At 42.2% G+C, this 18,907-nt stretch overlaps 3 protein-coding genes across 5 annotated transcripts; all 3 read left to right on the forward strand.

The window, feature by feature from the left end:
* Positions 1 to 614: 614 nt before the first annotated feature.
* On the forward strand, positions 615 to 6,594 carry foxred2 (FAD-dependent oxidoreductase domain containing 2). 2 transcript variants are annotated; one of them, XM_031748344.2, is made up of 10 exons: positions 615 to 793; positions 1,935 to 2,155; positions 2,251 to 2,556; positions 2,641 to 2,892; positions 2,975 to 3,283; positions 3,375 to 3,541; positions 3,719 to 3,884; positions 4,935 to 5,161; positions 5,251 to 5,421; positions 5,778 to 6,594. In XM_031748344.2, exons 2-10 carry the CDS (start codon positions 1,941 to 1,943, stop codon positions 6,008 to 6,010), a joined length of 2,046 nt encoding a protein of 681 aa, XP_031604204.2. In that variant the 5' UTR covers positions 615 to 793; positions 1,935 to 1,940; the 3' UTR covers positions 6,011 to 6,594. The 2 variants fall into 2 exon arrangements, with proteins under 2 accessions (XP_031604204.2, XP_031604203.2); XM_031748343.2 differs by having other exon boundaries at positions 1,938 to 2,155.
* Positions 6,595 to 6,800: 206 nt separating this feature from the next.
* Positions 6,801 to 11,726, forward strand: ankrd54 (ankyrin repeat domain 54). Its single transcript, XM_031748360.2, has 8 exons — positions 6,801 to 7,500; positions 8,015 to 8,062; positions 8,732 to 8,830; positions 8,988 to 9,059; positions 9,168 to 9,215; positions 10,351 to 10,475; positions 10,596 to 10,703; positions 10,848 to 11,726. The coding sequence occupies exons 1-8, from the start codon at positions 7,116 to 7,118 to the stop codon at positions 10,920 to 10,922; spliced, it is 960 nt and encodes a 319-aa protein (XP_031604220.2). The 5' UTR covers positions 6,801 to 7,115; the 3' UTR covers positions 10,923 to 11,726.
* Positions 11,727 to 11,860: 134 nt separating this feature from the next.
* Positions 11,861 to 18,828, forward strand: hmgxb4a (HMG box domain containing 4a). Of its 2 annotated transcripts, none has more exons than XM_039611652.1 (13): positions 11,861 to 11,934; positions 12,560 to 12,657; positions 12,836 to 12,972; positions 13,055 to 13,130; positions 13,226 to 13,822; positions 13,995 to 14,198; positions 16,834 to 17,009; positions 17,101 to 17,182; positions 17,286 to 17,350; positions 17,438 to 17,534; positions 17,622 to 17,785; positions 17,908 to 18,030; positions 18,147 to 18,828. In XM_039611652.1, exons 2-13 carry the CDS (start codon positions 12,621 to 12,623, stop codon positions 18,189 to 18,191), a joined length of 1,803 nt encoding a protein of 600 aa, XP_039467586.1. In that variant the 5' UTR covers positions 11,861 to 11,934; positions 12,560 to 12,620; the 3' UTR covers positions 18,192 to 18,828. The 2 variants fall into 2 exon arrangements, with proteins under 2 accessions (XP_039467586.1, XP_031604223.2); XM_031748363.2 differs by having other exon boundaries at positions 13,229 to 13,822.
* Positions 18,829 to 18,907: the final 79 nt, after the last annotated feature.

Here is an 18,907-nt window from a genome sequence, read left to right on the forward strand (position 1 = left end):
GGTCAGAGTAATGAGTAATATCACAAACTAACGTCCTCCTGCTACCGGTTTTAATACAATTATAATTACATATACAATATAAATAAATACATGTATATAAAAATGTAACTGTACTTACTTGTTAGTGTTTTCAAACGGAATTTGTTATCACTTAAGCCTGCAGTACGTTCGCTGCCCACCAGGGGGCCCTGGCCCACACTGCTGGAAAAGCAGTTACAGATAAAGCTACCCAGCAGTGTGTAGCTGCGTAATTAAAGTGCTTTATTCATTAAAGAATAATAATGATGCAATAATATAGCGTATATTATTCCAAATAGGGGGCACACTGCATCTTGAGTACTTTTACTGTATGGAAGTGTATTATGATGCTAAAATGTTTGTACTTTTACTTACTCCAGATTATGATTTATAGGTAATTGTTCTTTAATTACCTATAAGTCAGGTACTTTTTATTTATTTTTATTTTTTTAGATAAAATTCTATCAGACACATTTTGTTATCCGAACTGTATTTGTGTAACTGCTGAGTAATTCCCCATTATAAGAGCGCGTCTTTCCTTCCTTTCTCGCCTGCTCCGGTCGTAAACACGCCCCCTGATGCACGCTCCCCTCCATTGGTGTTTGTCATCCGGGGGCGAGCTGGGCTGTGCCAGTGGATTTGTGGAGGATTGCTGCGCTCTCTCGCACAGAGAGATCTGTGTAAGATGCAGGACAGTAAACGTGTGGCAGCCGTGACGGGATCGACACGCGGTGAACTCCAGATGCTGCGCGTGAGGGATCGAGCCGTTTGAAAGGTGAGGTGTGAGGTCTCCGTGTTTGACGACGTTAGCTGTTCTCACATCTGGTTGAGCGGGCGAAGGCAGTGGCTGCATCCTCGACGGAGTGATATAACATCGGCTGGAGAGTTCACGGAGAGCCCGGGATCCCCTGCGGACCCTACAGCTGTGTCTCTTAGCGCATTAGCACGGTTTTACCCGCTTCAGCCCGACTAATTATCGCCTTGGGTTCCCTTTAGGTTTTATGCCATGTTATTTTAGGACCGAATATGTTTCTGTGGGTTCATGTGGAGCTCCTGTGGAGCCCGTTCTCCCAAATACCTACGCAGGCTGGGCTCGGACACAGTTAACTTGACCAAACTTGTTCGATATTTTTACATGAAAAATACGGTTTATCTTAAAATCCAGACTTGTTCTGTTTATAACAATCCAGGTACTATTGAGAATTGTTCATTTATTAAAATAGGTTGGTTTTGTGTGGGGAGGTGGCACATATGGAGGACGCAAGAGGAAGATGATAAATCAAAATATTCCATCATAAAAAATACAGTGTAGAAAACTGGTTTGGATAAAATTGGGTACGATTTTTAGGTTCGGGTGTAGTGCTGTGCCTTCATACACACGGATTACATCAAGTGGGACTGCACTGCACAAGAACCTGTAAATAGCTTTGTATCGAAACTGATGCTACACCAAAGTTGGCTAAAGAAAATTGGAAAAGTGTCGCCTGGACTGATGTGTCTCAGTTTATGCTTCAACATTCAGGCGGGGTAAGAATTGGATATAAACAACATGATCCCTCCTGCCTAGTGGTGACAGTTTTGTGGTGTGATGGATATTGTCTTTGGGCCCCTTAGAACCAGCTGAGCATTAAGTAAATGTCACACCCTACCTGAGTGATGCTGCTGTCAATGACCCATCTTCTGACGGCTGCTTCCAGCAGGATAACACAGGATAACACATCATGTCGCAAATAATCTCAAAGTGGTTTATGAAAGTCTAATGTTTCATTGTTATTACCTATATATTCATCGTGTTAATATATATATATATATATATATATATATATATATATATATATATATATATATATATATATATATATATATATATATATATATATATATGTATTTTAATTCCATCATTGACTCATATTCAGCAGGTTATGGATCCGAGCCTTCCTTCTGTCATCCTTTTTATCCTGATTGGCTATGTTTTAAGCTCTTTTGATAACCGCCACCACAATGTCACCCGCCGGTACGACTACTGCGTGCTTGGAGCCGGCCCCGCAGGACTGCAGATGGGATATTTCCTCTCCAAGGCCAGGAGAAACTATGTCATCTTGGAGAGGAACTCGGGACCCGGCAGCTTCTTCAACAAGTAAGGAACTTTGGGCGAGCTTCCAACATAACACACACGTTATCCTGTATAAACTCTGAGGAACGTCTTCTCTGCTTTCTTTTGTGCATGGCAAGGTATCCCAGGCACAGGAAGCTCATCAGCATCAATAAGATCTACACGGGAAGGGGGAACCGAGAGTTCAACCTGCGCCACGACTGGAACTCGCTGCTGAGCGATAAACCCGACCTCCTCTTCAAGAGGGTCAGCGATGAGTTTTACCCGCCCGCTGACGCCTTCCCTCAGTACCTGTCCTTGTTTGTGAGGGAGCTCGGGTTGAGGGTACAGTATGGTGTTGATGTCGGGAGGATCAGGGCAGTGCAGTCTGCGACGGGAAGACACTACATCCTGACTGACCAACATGCGTCAGACTACACGTGCAGGTATTTTGTCTCTTGCTGATCCTCGGAGGAGAAATTTGCATTGGTTTGGATTGCTGTGTTGCACTCTTGTCCTCTCGCCGTCAGCGTCCTCCTGGTAGCCACAGGCCTGTGGGTTCCTCACACGGTGGACTTTGTCGGTGCAGACCTAGTTGAGGGCTATGAGTCCATCTCCACTAACCCTCAGGACTACAAGGACCAGGCTGTGCTCATTCTGGGAAAGGGAAACTCTGCTTTTGAAACAGCCCAGAGCATCTTAGGAAGAGCGAGTCGGGTGCACATGCTCAGTTCCAGCCCTGTTCGCCTTGCGTGGCAAACGCATTATGTGGGAGATCTCAGGTAAAATAAAGGATGCTTTCAAAACCATCATTACTTATTATGTCCCATTTTACTTCTTAAACCTGCTCCCCTGCTTATCCAGAGCTGTGAATAATGAGCTGATAGACACATATCAGCTGAAGTCCCTTGATGGGCTGGCGGAGGCACGTCTGGAGAAGATCGTTATCGCTCAACAAAAGGAGGAAGGCGAGAGGAGACTGGCTGGAAAGAAGAAAGAGAAAAGGAAACAGCTGTATCTCATGTTAAATAAGTACATGCACAATAGGAACAGTTTTGATGCAACACAGGAAGAACTGCCGGGGCATCACATCGACAACTTCCCCATGAGAAAACCCTACGATCGAGTCATCCGATGCCTCGGATTCCGGTTCAATTTCAGCATATTTGACAGGTGAAGGCTGATGTTATGTGCTCTTCTTATGCTATCTCAGCACAATATGTAAGATAAGCTTGTTCATATTGTATTAAAAAATTGTCCTCAGCTCCGCCTGCCCACCGAACAGTGAAAATGCCAAAGGGAGGTTGCCTGCGTTGACGCCCTGGTACGAAGGGAAGAACACCCCGGGTTTGTTCGTGCTGGGAACTGCATCTCACTCCAGAGACTATCGCTCATCTGCTGGCGGCTTTGTGCATGGATTCCGTTACACAGGTGACAGACTGCTGTTGTTTTGTGACATTTTGAAATTCCCGTCACCGTTTGTTAAAGGCATCGTGGCATCAGATGATCTATTGCAAATGTAGTTGGTACAACAGAAAAGTGAATTTTGTGCCAGTTCGAACTGTGATCAGGATGATTTTAACATAAAATGTGTTTTGTCTAACACAGCACGAGCTGTACATCGTTTACTTGAACACCGTTACCACAGGAACCCGTGGCCATCGACACAACTGTTGACAACACAGTTGCAGTCATGGATTCTGAAGCGGGTCGACGAGGCCTCGGGGCCATACCAGATGTTTGAGATGCTTGGAGATGTCATACTTCTTCGAGGGTAAGTATTTATTGCATGCTTGCTTGTTCCAGCTGTTCTCCTTTTTCCCACTCTTGCTCATTCATTTTATTAGGTTACATGTCCTGACAGTCTCAGAACTCATACTGACTTTTGGGGGGAGCGGCTAACTTTTTGGGGCTTCCCGTGTAGTCAAATGCCACTTTTACAAGTAATAAGTCCCCAGTCTAAAACATGGGTATCCATGATCTGATGCTACCTTTCGAAAATTGCAGCACCAGGCAGCTCTGTTCCAGTTTTCTGTTGGCAAATTCTGGTAAGCTTGTGTAATCTGTTCCTCAGTTTCCTGTTCTTAGCTCACAGGAGTGGTACCGTTTTTCTTCTGCTGCTGTAGCCCATTTGCTTCAAGGTTTTACATGCTGTGCATTACGAAAAGCTCATCTTCATATCTTGGTTGTTACAAGTGGTTATTTGAGTTACTGTTGCCATCCTATCAGCTCAAAGCAGTCTAATTCTCCTCTGACTTCTGGGATCAACAAGGCATTTTTAGCCAGAGGACAGCTGCTCACTGAACATTTTCTTTAAACTCTAGAGATGGTAGTGTGGGGAAAATCGCATTAGATCAATACATTCTCAAACACTCTGACAACAGCAACAATCCGATGTTCAAAGTCAATTAAATCACATTTCTCCCACATTCTGTTGCTCAGTTTGAATTGTGGGAGGTCAAATTGATCATGTCTACATGCCTAAGCTGCATTGTCAAAGAAATGTGCTTGTATTGTTGAGAAAATGCTTTTATCCTTGATTCTGATCTGCTGGTTAGTCTGTTTTACACTGCTGGAGCTGCTGCTACTAGAACACAGAACATCTGCCAACAATACCCGTTTAATCAATTAAATAAATTTCACTCTGATCTTCCAACAAACTAAACTGATGTCCAGTTCTTTCAATATTAGGCAGTTATTGCCCTTCTTTGCCAGAAGAGTAAAGTCTCCAAACTATGACACCGCCTTACATCATCACAAGAAATAAAGCTGCAGTTGTTAATATTCATTATATATTTTATTCTCCTTTCTACTTGACTCTAAGGTCTCACTGTGAATACTTGGAAGAGTTTCCACTCCAGGCCTTGCCTCAGCTCTCCTCTCTTTCTGGCCATGAGGTCTCCATGCATGGACTAATAGTTCTAGTCATGCAGTATGGGAAGAAGAAAATAGACTATCTGGGGCGCAGCAGGGCAGAAACAGAGTGGACTAATGCTTGGAAATCCAACTTTCTTCACCCTGTTTTATACTACTATAAAACACTACCTTCTGGTGAGTAGGAATGGTGCCACCGTCGAAAAAAAGATTTGCTGTATACTTGACAGGGAAAAAATAAAAGGTCATCTTTCTTTTTCCCTCAGTGGAAGAAATGAAGCTACGTCCCAACGGCTGGCCTTTACCGCGCCCCCAAGCCATTCATCACATAGTGGAGGACTTCCTCACAGAATGGGATGCTCCAATATCTCACATCCAGCCACTGCGACGCTTCCTGGAGCACTGCCTCCAGACTGACCTCAGGGCCTTCTATGCAGGTAAAGCACACGTTAACAGCTTATCTGGCAAAAAAAAAGAATGGTATGTTCCTACTATTTCAGTTTTTAAATTTTCCAGAGAAACACGTTTAAGAAAAGAAGAATTCCTGTGAATGAAGCATGCTTTCAGTTTAGGTTTAGGTAGTTGCTCTGCACTGTGTTGGCAATGGTATTGAAGAAGATAATAGTGAAGGTAATAATAGTAAAAATCACTTTCAGAAAGACATCTACTGTAATGAAATGTATTCCCTGTTGCTGTAAATTTAAATGGAATTAAGAAATGATCAGATAAATAACATGACTTCTTTTAGCGGGTGGCGGATTGACTCATTCCCTTCTTTCCTCCGGTTTTTCAGAATCCTGCTTCCGCTCATCCCTCACCCACCGCATGCCACCGCTGTTTTGCCAGCAGGGATACCTGAAGCAGCAGGGGATCCCCCGCAACAGCCAGCTGCGACAGCGCGTTCATGACGCAGGACTGACGCACACCAAGCAAGATGTAGGCACATCCAATGCTGACTCAACATTTCCAAATTACCTGGTACCAGCTGGAGCATCCATGTCTTCAGGACTGAAACTTGACTTATGATTGTTTTACCTAAGCGTGCGGCATGCACCTGTAAGATTGTTCAGAATTGCTACCTCCAGCACCTGCAGTCATTACCTCCACGAGGCCAAATCTTTTTTGGACAGAATGCCATCCTACAGATCTGTGTTTCCCAACCTGTTTACCGGCTTGAAACAAAGCAGTTTTTCTTAGAGAGTTCTGCTGCTTGATTGTTTCAACCAAAGACTAATTCTTCCTTCTTTATCTTATTAGTATCCAAAGTATTAAATAAAACAAAGAACTACAGTTATCCTTTATTATATCAGATTGATATATTTCCTCTTCTGTAAGCTGACTGCTGATCCTTTAGATATATCATGAGACCTCTTAGAGTCAAGACCTGCAGATTGGAAACCACTGCTCATCACTTTAGGGAGAGGTACTCTGTCCCATAAAAGCTCCCAAGTAATTATTCCTCACAAGTGTTTGTATACAGGATGTTGTGTGTTATTTTCATATCATGCAGATCAATATATCGTGTAAAGCTCTACAGGTGGAGGGTGGGTATCACAAATATTTATGCATAAAAATTATGGTAAATGATTAAACAAACATCAAAGAGGAAACTCGAGTTCTTTTTGTTTGTTTTTTGATTTAAATTATTGGCTTTTATGTAACATTAGCGCATTTCTCAGTGCGCATGCCCAGCGCAATCATCGGCCCAGCACTGGGACAGTTTGATTGGCTGCTCGATTGCGATCGTGCCATTGGACGGAAGTGAGTGAGCATCTCTTAATCTGATTGGTGATTCATACTTCGAGGTTGTTGACTGTACTATGGGCGTGGCTTTTATCCGATGAAGTGGAAAATGTGCAATAGGGGACATTTTGGTGTGTGAGGGAAAAAGGCGTCCGCAGTTTAAACACTTTACATTTTTCCAGGATGCAGTGACGCCACCGGGAGAGTAACTGTGTTTTCTGGCGATGTGTAACGGCCCGAAGCGTCGGTGCAAGATAAACATGCTTCAAACGAAGCGGACTCCCGATGCTACTCACGGCTTTATTTCCCTTTAGCTTCAGCAGGAGTTGTAAGGTACCTTATGCAACGAGTGCAGCGCAAAAATAGCTTCTCTATGCCAAGATAAAGTATGGACGGGTGCAGCGCTATCCCTGCCTCGGATAACGACCCGTCCAGCTCGGAGGGGGAGTACATGGTGGAGCAGGGACCCGAAGAGGAAGCGGCGGGCAGGGAGCAGCAGCAGCAGCGGGGTAACGTGGACGGGATGGACGACATGGGCAACGGTGCTGTCGGGTTTGGGATGAGTGGGACAGGGGAGGGCAAAGTGGTGCTGGGTCGACTCGGACAGAGAGACGACAAAGAACTGAGGTACCTGCACTTGCTGTGGGAGCCGGGGCGAGGAGAGTTCGGTGCGGGTGATGTGGCGAGCAAGCTGGGGAAGATAACGGGGAGCAGGGCCAGGAGGCACCACAGAGCCGTGCGGAACCTGGGTCCCATTGGTAAAGATGTTTATGGTAAGTAACGGTATGGTAAAATAAATAGTGTGTGCGGAGTTGTAGTTATGTGTTTGAAAATGTCGCTGCAAACACAAACTAAGTAGTGCTGTGCAAAACTACAAGTGTTGGTATCGATCCGATACCAAGTAAATACAGGACCTACGTTGCCGATATCTATGCTTTTAACCTATAACCTATAGCTATAGGTTATGTCATGAGATGAATCATCATCAATTTGCAAATTCTTTTGAAACTAACTAACCAGCACTAACTCATACTGCTAATGTCACATAAACTGAGAGCTGGTATGGTCTCTGTGAAAATGCATGTCAGTAAGTAATGCATGCTGAGAAGATGTGTCAAAGTGAATAAGAACATAATTCTCAGTGCTGACGTTCTTATTCCTGTGTTGTTAATTGACAAAATGCTCCTCTATATAAGGTCTCACATCTAATGCAGTGCAATTTGCTTCTTTCCATGAAATCCGGAAGAAATACTAACGTCCCTATCACTGAATGTTTTCTTTTAACAGCTGCCAAAAGACTGAGGGAAGCAGCAAACAGCAATGATATTGACACAGGTAAGAACAATGATCTTTTTTATGTAGCAGATTAAAACAGGGTTGACAGACGGGCAAAAGCCAGAATATTAAATTTAAAAAGAAAGCCTGACATTAGAGCCAAAAACAGAACAGGGTTACATTAGAGATTACATGGAAAACACGGTATAGACAGACATGAAAGACAAATTGTCAACATAATTACTAATACTAACAAAAATGTGCTTTTTGTGAGCCTTGGCCTTTAAATGTAATTTTTACTCTTGGAATAGCCAGTAAAACACTGAGACATGACCACATGGTAATTAACAGATAATGCACCAGCACAAATGCCACCAACGACATTGACCACTTCAGTGTAGGTTATGTCATAACCTTCACAAAGATTCACCCCAGAAGTTAAAATCAGGCCTAAAGATAAACTCTACAAGGAGAAAGGTCAGGATTGAGGTGATGTGATGACATTTGCTAAAACATCAGAAAGCCTAGCTGCTGCATTTTTAAGTAGTTGGAGGTAAGTGAGTGACTTTTCATTTTTACCCAGAAGGAGAGAATTGCATGGGGTCTTGCTTAAACAAAAGAAAAGCATGGATGAATACAGTAAACACCTTGCGAGCACTGTTGTGGGAGGAATGACTTCAAGTTGTGTTTTCCTATTTCCTTTTTTGAAATTCATATTTTCTTCCCCAGTCCGAAAGCTCCTGCAAGATGACATAGACCCCTGTGCAGCAGATGACAAAGGAAGGACAGCTCTTCATTTCTCTTCCTGCAATGGCAATGAGAGCATCGGTAGGTTGGAGGATTATTTGTTTCTGGCTGTCAGTGGCAGATTTTGTTTACTGTGCTTCATATAACTCTGACTGATACTCATAAATGTCCTTACCTTTACCTAAATTTAATATCAGTTGATCATTGTTCTTTCCCAATGTCTGTTTTATGTTTATAGTGCAGTTGCTGCTGAGCCACGGTGCTGACCCCAACCAGCGAGACAGTCTGGGGAATACCCCCCTCCATCTGGGTAAGAGACCATGACCCAGAAAACTCAAAACTAAAACTGAAGTCATATTTCTGCATCGACTCATGTATTTCTTTCACAATTCTCCTTTTTCACCCCATGTTCCTACAGCGGCCTGTACCAACCATGTGCCTGTAATCACCACACTGCTAAGAGGAGGTAAGACTTTTGTACAGCGGCTAAATTCTCCATCTTTGTGAAACAATTACCAGCGCTATATTGCTTTAGATATTATAAGGAGGAGTATCGCCCTAAGGAAACATGTAAGAATTGATGCATGTTTCTTTGTAAGCACTTGGAACAGTGGAAATGGGGGTGGAGTACTCCAGTTACAATGACATTTGTTTTTTACCAGTGTAGTTTGTTCCAAAAAACGTAACGCTCAAGTCTGGGAGATTATTAAAATCCAGTGCATATGCATCAGCCGATCAGAGATTTGTCTACCAGCTGCTAATAATTCACCACAGAGTGTCCTAATATGGTAATACACCAGACAACATGCAGTACAATGTGGTGTTAGTAGGGTTTCAGTTAGCCAACTTGCTGTAAATTAGACATGATACTTGACTCTGGCAGTGGCTAATTTATGGTGTTAGCTAATAAATTAATAAAGTACACAAGCTAATATTAGCCTGAAGAAAGACAGCTTGAGACAGGTTTTGAGCATGGACTGAGTATGTAAAACATGGACATAGCTTCCAGATCTGAAAAACTATGCAAATATGGAAGCGTCCAGAACCTGACTCTTTTTAATGGCCACAATGAGGCGACACATCTGGTTTTATAGAAATCTATGAAATAATACTCCCAGCTCCCTTGATCAGTACACTCACTTTATTATGTGACTGAGCCTCCATCAGCTGTCAGTATTCTTGTTTCTTGGCTCTACTGGCCCTCACTCTTCACTTCTGGTTTCAGAACTGCAAGAAACTTTAATAACAGGGTTTCGCTAAACAGTTGGTGATGTCACAGTGACTTTGTCCATCTTTTATATACAGTCTCTGGTATTGATCTACAACACCAAATGAGGCTCTTGACTCAAATGCCCTGTGGATGTCTGTTGTTTTTCCCCAAATTGTGCCATATTCCCATCTGGCCAGAAGGGCCTCACTAGAAAAAAATCAAACCATCCATGTAGCTCATATGTTGGACAGGAAACACAATCACTCTTCATAGGTGCCATCTTTAATCTGAATTAATAATTGAGGAAATGTGATGATAATTTCATTAGAATTTAAAAGCAATTGAAGGTAATGGGTAAATGAGAGGTTTGTTTGTCATTGTTTTTCTTAAGGAGCCCGCGTGGATGCCCTTGATCGAGCTGGCAGGACCCCACTGCATCTAGCACGCTCTAAGCTGAACATTTTGCAGGAGGGAGATTCACGCAGCTTAGAAACACTGAGAGGGGAAGTCACACAGGTAGAAAAAGCCTTTACTTTCTTAGAATAGTAGATGCAAACTGAATTTGGAAACACACAGTCCGACTGTCCCGCTCTCCCCCATTGATGGAGAATTTTTTTTTTTTAATCTGCCTGTCAGATTATTCAGATGCTGAGAGAATACCTGAATTTAATGGGCCAGAGTGAAGCTAAAGAGAGGCTGGAGCACATTTCGACACAGTTGGAGCACACGCGCACCAAAGAGCAGGTGAGACCTCATCACTCAGTCTTCAATTGTCCTATTCAGATGGATACATAATAGTTGGACAATGCAACTAAACTTTAATATGTGTTTTAGATTTGCAATTTTTTTTCTCACCAGCTCTTTCACAGTTCTATGGTTTTCTTACAGGTGGATGAAGTGACTGACTTATTGGCCAGTTTTACATCACTCAGTCTACAGAAACAGAATTTGGGCGACAGGTAGAAGATAAAACACTGAAGAAGTGAAACTCAGCGCCTCTTTTTTTTTTTTTTTGCGGCAACAAGCTTCTGCTTCACTAACTTCGACCTGGCCAGCACGAGCTGAACCACCAAGCTGTGGTCGTCTCTTAAACTGAGCGTTAAGATAAATTGCCCTTTGGAACAGTTGTACTTTTTGTTATATATGTTTGTTTTGGTAATTATTTGGTTGTTCTCAAACTGTGGGCTGTGCCCCACTGGTGGGGTAAAAAGCCACTGCATGTGGCTTCATATGTATGTGTGTGTGTGTGTGTGTGTTTAAATGAGTGTTATTTGATGTTATGCTGACGTTTTTATTTTTAAATTAATGAATGGCAAAAATTGTGCGTTTTGGTGCTTGAACTTAAACAACGGTGAGAATTTTGCAGTTTGTCCAGAGTGCCAGGGTGCTAACAATGCTACACAACATTATTATCTTGGCCAAAATGATTAGATGCTAATCATATAAGAACCCCCCTCACCAGGACAAAACACACTGAGAACAGGAAGCTAGTGGAAGTGCTGCAGCGCAAGTGACAGCATTTGAGTCAACGTGCGATTGTGTTTGTGTGCTCATGTTAATTTCTTGCAGGTTACCAGTAAAGATGATTTGAGACAAAATGATTTAACATTTATCACTGTTGTGATTTTTGGTTCTTATGGGCAGCCTCTTTGTATCGTTGCCTTTTTCTCTTGTGTTGCATGTCTGTGTGAACTGTACTGTAAGATTGACTTGGTTGTTAGAAACTGATGTAAAACAATAAATTGTTATCTTTGGCTATATGCATAGTATTTTTGTCTGTGTCTTTATATGAGAGGGCCTTTGTAGTTGTCATTTGTTTCAGTGGATACAGCGATTTAATCAAAGGCTTGCTAGTATGGCTACTTTTACGCCGATTGGCTACGTTACCTAAGTCCCTCCCCTCGCACCGACGCGTATTGTCTCGCCGATACTAAAGATGGCGACGGGACCCGCGTAAATTGGAGATCTCTTGGAGGTAGTAAAATTTATTTTTCCTCACCTCCCGGTGTTTGCAAACTACACATTATAGCACTGCATAGGAGCTGGAGACAGGAGCGGAGTTAAACGCGTGCCCGCGGGTCTCTTTTGTCCACTTGAGCTGACCGCGGCCCAGCTTGTGGGGAAAGCCTCGGGCTTTCCTTAGCGGTGTTTGCCGGCTAGCTGAAGGCACACTCGGCATGACTGATTGGGAGCCTTTAAATGTTGGGAAGCGACAGTGTCAAAGTGGATAGAGAGGGGGGTGTGTTTGTGTATCTTTACGAAAGTAGGCGGGAATTTTTTTTAGCTGTAATTTTCTGTAACTCTTTATATGAGTGAGGCCATATTATAAATGCAGACACAAATAGTATTTTTTCCTGAAGTAACTGCTACTCATTGAGCACTTTTAGGTACATCCAAGCTGCTTGGAGGGCTGAGTGTAGAATTAACCGGGAATAGTTAAAGCAAGACATAATCTGTTTGCAAGGAAATTATACCTGACTATTATTTTCACTTGTAACATTTACTGCAACTGCTCTGACTCGCTTTTCCCCTGGTGTTGATATGTTATTTAATGTCTGGACTAGTGTTTGATTTTTGCTCTTGGTGTTTTTACTTAACAGGTCTGTGTGTTGCCTTGGTGTTGTCTGACATCTCATATCAAGTGTGGTTAAAGGGGAGACCATGGCTTTTGAGGAGATCAAGGGTAGAGAAGCCATTGGTAATGAAGTGTGACTTATTTTACTTTTGCACACCCAGAAACACAAACGAACTGTAACAAAACTGCATTTTAGTCTAATTGCTGCTCTTCTGAACGAGATGCACATGTGATCAGAATAATTAGGGGGGTTTTTTTCTTGTGGAAGCGAGAAATATGACGTGGATTTTGTGCATTTTAGATGTGGGAATGGAGGGAGACAGGGGGCTCGTGGCTGGTCGCAGCCAGAGGGAGAAGAGGAGGTCGTACAAAGATCTGTTGAGGGAAGAGGAAGAGATTGCTGCTGAAGTACGGAAGTCTTCCAAGAAAAGGCCAAAGGTAAGTTATTTATCATCAGTAGCTCACCGTCAGTGTTCATGATGGAAGCTATTTATTATGGTTTTGATATTTTTTAAATCAGGATTCAGAACTTTTCATGCTGGGAGGAGAATCGCACAAAAAGAAGAAAAAGCATAGCGATGACTACTATTACAGAGGTGAGTGGTTGTGTTTAAATTTAACACTGGGAAGATATATTGTCATGTTGTGTTCTTGTAATTGTGTTTGTATTTTTCTTCCTTTTTTCTCTCAGTAGACCATGATGGTTCAGGCCCTCCTCCCCACAAGAAGAAGCACAAGTCCGCGGACCGCTCCCCGCCCATTTCTTCTCCCTCATCATCCCATCCCACAGATACGGCGATGGGCCTCCTGCAGGCTATCACCTCTCCCCTGGCCACAGGTTCAGACCCCAGCCCCCACTTGCATAAGAAGCCCTCCTACCCGTCCTTCTCTTCGCACTCTTCCAAGGACCGCAAACGTGAGAGCAGCGGCGGCGGAAGCACGGGGAGCCATTCTTCTTTCTCTCACTCCCGTCCCACCTCTTCGTCATCATCTTCCTCCAAGAAGCACTCCTCCAGCTCCTCTTCCTCCAAATCCTCTCTGTTCCACGGCGGCGCCCCCAAAGAAGAGCCCTTGACATTACGTGAGGCGGATGGGCTGAAGATGAAGCTCATCATGTCGCCAGAGAAAGAGGAGGGAGAGAGCTTCCCATTCACGCCGCACTCCTCCAAAGGAGGGGGAAAGAAGGAGAAGGATCGGGAGGGGGCACTACCTTCAAAGTCGCCCAAGAAGAAGCTGCAGCAGAATAGAGATCCGCTGCCTGTGGTGGGGAAAGAGGTGGAAGTGGAAGGTAGGATGAATCTGTACATTCGACCAAAAAATGTTCAAATTTGGACTAATCACTTACCAAAAAAAGTCTGACTTAAGACTTTTGCACAGTTCTGTATACACAGCACACTATCCACTTCCTCAGTTTTTATTTTTTCTTAAATTAATATTTGTTATTCTACTCTGGTATGAAGGACATTATGGAGGTGGCATGGGAGATGAAAGCTCTTCTTCTGGGGCAGAACTGGAGGCAGGTGAACTGGTTATAGACGATTCATATACGCACTTGTCAAAAAAGAAGAAGAAGAGCAAGAAAAGCAAAAAGAAAAAGGACAAAGAAAAAGACAGAGACAAGGATAAAAGTGGGAAGGACAAGAAGCACAGCAAAGGATTTAGCGGTGAGTTCACTCAGAAACATTTTTTTGGAAAGACTTTGTCCTGCATTTTTGGTATTGGAATCAAACTGTGGAAACAGAGGCGTCTCTATTGTTTATACATGATCATAAAAACAGAGTTTACACTTTTTGGGCCGTCTTTACTAGTTAGCCAGCAAGCCAGACTCATGTCTAGCTGCCAGCAGTTATTGTGGTTTTATGCCAACATTTAATAATTGGTTTCCTTATGGCTGACAAGAGGAAACCTGCTGCATCAGGGTTTCACTTGGAAAATTTAGCTTTAGTCAGCTTCACCTCTGCTCATGGTTTTTGTTAGTTGTTCAAAGTGTCAGTATAACTGTAACCATAACTGTTAACAACATAACAAGTGCTGATTTACTATACTAATACACTTTTCTAATGTTAGAAACATTAGGAAATACACTAACATTGATACAGTGATACTTAAATTCCTTGTTTTACAGAGTAGTTATACCAAAGTCATGCGCTTTGGTATAACTACCCTGAGTCAAGGTATTAATGTGGTGCAATCAGTCTTTCAAAAAACGCAGCTAAATGCAATACACTAAGTTAAAAAAAAAAATAAAACATCAGGGCAACTCCAGAAAACTCAGCATTCTCTAAAAATAGTTTAGGCTTAAGCGAAGTGGCCAACAGGACTGGCTAAATATGACACTTTTTCCACCTCAAGTCAGGTAACAGTGTATGTCTGTATAAGTCTGTAGTTACTTGAGATACAGTTAGCTTCAGTTTATGCTCTATTTAAAATAGTAGTATAGTAACATACTGTCAAATGTCAAAATCAAATCCGCTGTCATTGTGTTGGTAAAAAGACAGGAAAAAAACAAACAGCTGCAGGGCGATAATGAGTTAATTTGGAAAGTATTTCAGTGCTCGACAGCGTGAGGAGGGCAAGTGGAGTCTGAGCTGTTCCTCTCTGGGTGACAGACACATTTCTAGGGCTAGCAAACTAAATGTGTCAGGTACAAAACCTCTGTCTGTCTGATATCCTCTGTTTTCAGTAAGCATTTTTAAAATCAGCTTCCTATGTTCAGGTTCAGTGTTCACCTCAGGTCAGTGAGGCATAGGTTAGTGATTGCAAAATCACTAAAAATGCAACTGAAGTCATTAAAAATCATGAAAGCAGAGTTCAGCATGAAACAAGGATCAGCAGTAACCACACAATGCAACTGTAATAGAATATACAATGATAAAGATAAAACAAACTACGCTGTGCATAGTGTTCAAAATAAAGATAAACATAAAACTGAGATAAAAATGTGATCAACAAAAAAAGAATAAACAACTGTGGAAAGAGTATATTGTTGTCATGTCAAGTACATTAAGATAAAAACTAGTGCGTGAAGTTAGCAAACAACATTATGACAAACAGTCTGAGCAGACTGATGAATGGGACCTGACCGGTTTGAATGTCACGTGATGTGATTTGTCTTCTGATTAATGCTGTCAACACAGTGACTTTTGATGACAAAGGGAAATGGCATTTGAAGGTTTCTGCCAGGAAACTCTGCTTTCGAGGACACTGTCGAGTGTGGGATTTAGCTATGTTTGAAGCATGAGCATTTCATTATCCTTTAGTTCTCACCGAGAGCTTTCGCAAATGATATCAAGGAAGGAGGTGGCATTTAGAGGCTGAAGTCTTTAAAAGCTCTTTGTATTATAAACACAGCTGTAACGTTGGCAGAGGAAAAGCCAGTGATTCTTTTCCTATTCACTGCTGCTATATTTTACAGCACGCTTAAGCTGAAATGAATTGATGTGACTGCTGAAGCTTTATAGCTTAAAATGATGTAGGTTAAACAGCAGCCACCACCTCTTTTTCTAGTAGTGATACTGGCCTGCAGGCATGTTTAAAGGGTGGGGTTAGTCATGAGGTCCCTCTCTGAGTTAGTCACTTTGAAGCACTTTGAACTAAATGTGAGCTAAAAACCACTGGGAGGAGGGTGCTATAGGCTCCAGATTCTCAATAACAATATTTCTGATGATACTGATGATACAGAAAAATGTTACTTGCATTCAGCAGCATTTATAAGTGTAAGTAAATAAAGGTTATTTGCCATCCTTCTTTTCCAGTTAGCTACTGTCATTAGTGGCAGTCAGCAGCTGCACAATATTGTTAGTGATTTAAAAAAAAAATTCCACCTGGGATGTTGGATCTTGGGTTGAGCTTTTTTTTTTTTTATCCAGCTGCTTAAAGCCCAGCGTTCCCACCGTCTAACCTAATCAGTAATTTCCTCTTCCTGTCATATGGAGTGAATTTGTTTGCTTTTAGACTGCACAACACCAACTGCTAGTATCTCCTCCTTCATAGTCTGGTTGCACTTGATCGCGTGTTTGTGGTTTCCACTTTTAGCAGGAACAGTTTTCTTGCATATTTTGCAAAGCATTGTGCTTTGTTTGAGGCTGTTTCTGGTACTAAACCGTCATCAGAGAAGAACACAGGATTGTGTCATTGTTTCCTTAGAGGAGAATTAATGCAGTTATTGGGCAGTTGAATTGATGAGTATTAATACTGACTCTATCCATAATAATGTTTCACAAAAGGGCCCATTTCTTTTCTAAAGCCAGTGTAGTTAACTCTACATCTGCCCATTTATCTTTGTATGACTGTCACCAGACTCATCAAAGAGCCACAGTCACTCCCATCCCACGGTCACTCACAGTGCCGTGGGCCCTATGTATGCCATGGGCACGCCGATCCCTCCACACCACCACCAAGGCAGCGACGGTACGACAGAGAAGAAGAAGAAGGAGGACAAAGATCGAGACAAGCACGAGAAGGATAAAGATAAGGTGAAATAGTATTTAGTTACATTTCTCGTTCTTTGTAAGTAAATGTTAATGATGTGCTCAATTGTTGTTGTTTTTTTTTTCTGTCATCAAGCCCAAAAAGAAAAACACAACAGCGTATCAGGTGTTCTGTAAGGAGTACAGGGTCAACATAAATGCAGAACAGCCGGGACTAGGTGAGAAAAACTTTGAAACACAGTATAATTTGTGATGAAGTACTTTAAATCTAACAGTAAGAAACCCATATAAACTGTATGTGTTTGCATATTTAATCTGAAGTGTTTGGCGAACTGAGTAAAAAATTGGCAGAGGTTTGGAAGGCGATGCCCGAAAAGGACAAGCTGGTAAGTTTTTGTCTTTTGCTATAATCCAGTGTGGCTTACATGCCTTTAAGTGCTGGTGGTATGCTTCATGTGTATGTTTTTCTGTAGGTTTGGAGGCAGAAAGCTCAGTATTTGCAGCACAAACAAAACAAAGCTGAAGCCACGACGGTCAAACACAAGACGTCCAGCGAGACCAAAAGCAAAGGTATATTTGACTGTGAGCGCGGTGGTTTGCGTCCACTCACTGTTGGATCTTTGCTTGCTGTCTGTAAGTGCCGTTTTCTCTGTAAAGTTGCAGGGACATCGACAGGAGTGGTGTCTCCAACCAGAGCGCCTGGCACCATGTCCCTGTCCCCGGCTCGAGTCCCAGATGTCGATCCCATCGATGCAGCGGCTCACCTGCAGCTGCTGGGAGAGTCTCTGTCCCTGATTGGACATAGGCTACAGGAAACAGAGGTGAGTTTTAAATGCGCACACCTATAAAAGCTTTTATCTAGAAATGAAAGCATAAATGCAAATTTTTAAATTGAATTCGTTGATGTGCAATGAAACCAGTAAGGCATGTTTTCTCGCACTAGGGGATGGTGGCTGTATCCGGGAGTTTGTCTGTTCTTCTGGACTCTATCTTGTGTGCGCTTGGCCCGCTGACCTGTCTCACAGCACAGATACCACAGTTAAATGGATGTCCTCGAAACGTCCTGGTATTGTACCATCAGCTTCATTGAATTCTTCACAGTTCTGTTTTTGATAACCGTTCACTGTATAATATGTGGTTTTTATCGCAGCCTGCTAACAAAGCTCTGTCTCCTTCTGTCAGTCAAATACGTTGGACAACATCGCCTACATCATGCCTGGACTTTGAGGAGAAGATGACTAGGAATCTGGAGGAAACACTTGACCAGGGAGATCCTTCGGACTTTAATTTAAGCCTCGGCTTTGCATTTGAAGAATGTGGATATTTCTAGCATCTACGTGTTTTTAAAGTGTATTTTTTTAAGAACTTGTTTCTCTTAGTTTTCTAATTGCTGTATTTTTAAATGGAACATTTTACTGAACATGTTAATCTTAAAAGGCACGTCAGCTTGGTTTTACTGTTACTGTACAACTGTCTGTTTTATGGATGGATGTAGTGGACTGAGTGTGTGTGTGTGTGTGTGTGTGTGCTTAGCTCTTCAGTGGGACGTTAATTGCGTGACAGTTCAATACATGTCTACATATTGAACTTTTTTCTTTTTTACAGAACTGTACAGAAACCTTTAAGTTCCCTGCTCATCACTGACATAATGTAATATATTTCACATCTGCTTAGTTGTTCTTTTATTCTGTATAAATGAATCATTTTATACATTTAATATTTTACTGTGTATATAACATGTGAAAACTTGATAGAATACACCTTTAGGTGTGACTTTGTTGTAGTGAAGAGCTGTTCCAACAATTCACCGCCGGCTTAAACTTGAACCATGTGGCAACATTAAAATGATCACTTCCCAGATTCAGCTGATATTTTTTGCCCATACTTCCATGTTTATGTCAAATGTTGACCCTACCATTCAATTTTCACAGTAGAAATTGAGA

This window comes from Oreochromis aureus, linkage group 4, assembly GCF_013358895.1.
Source record: "Oreochromis aureus strain Israel breed Guangdong linkage group 4, ZZ_aureus, whole genome shotgun sequence".
Taxonomy (NCBI): Eukaryota; Metazoa; Chordata; class Actinopteri; order Cichliformes; family Cichlidae; genus Oreochromis; species Oreochromis aureus.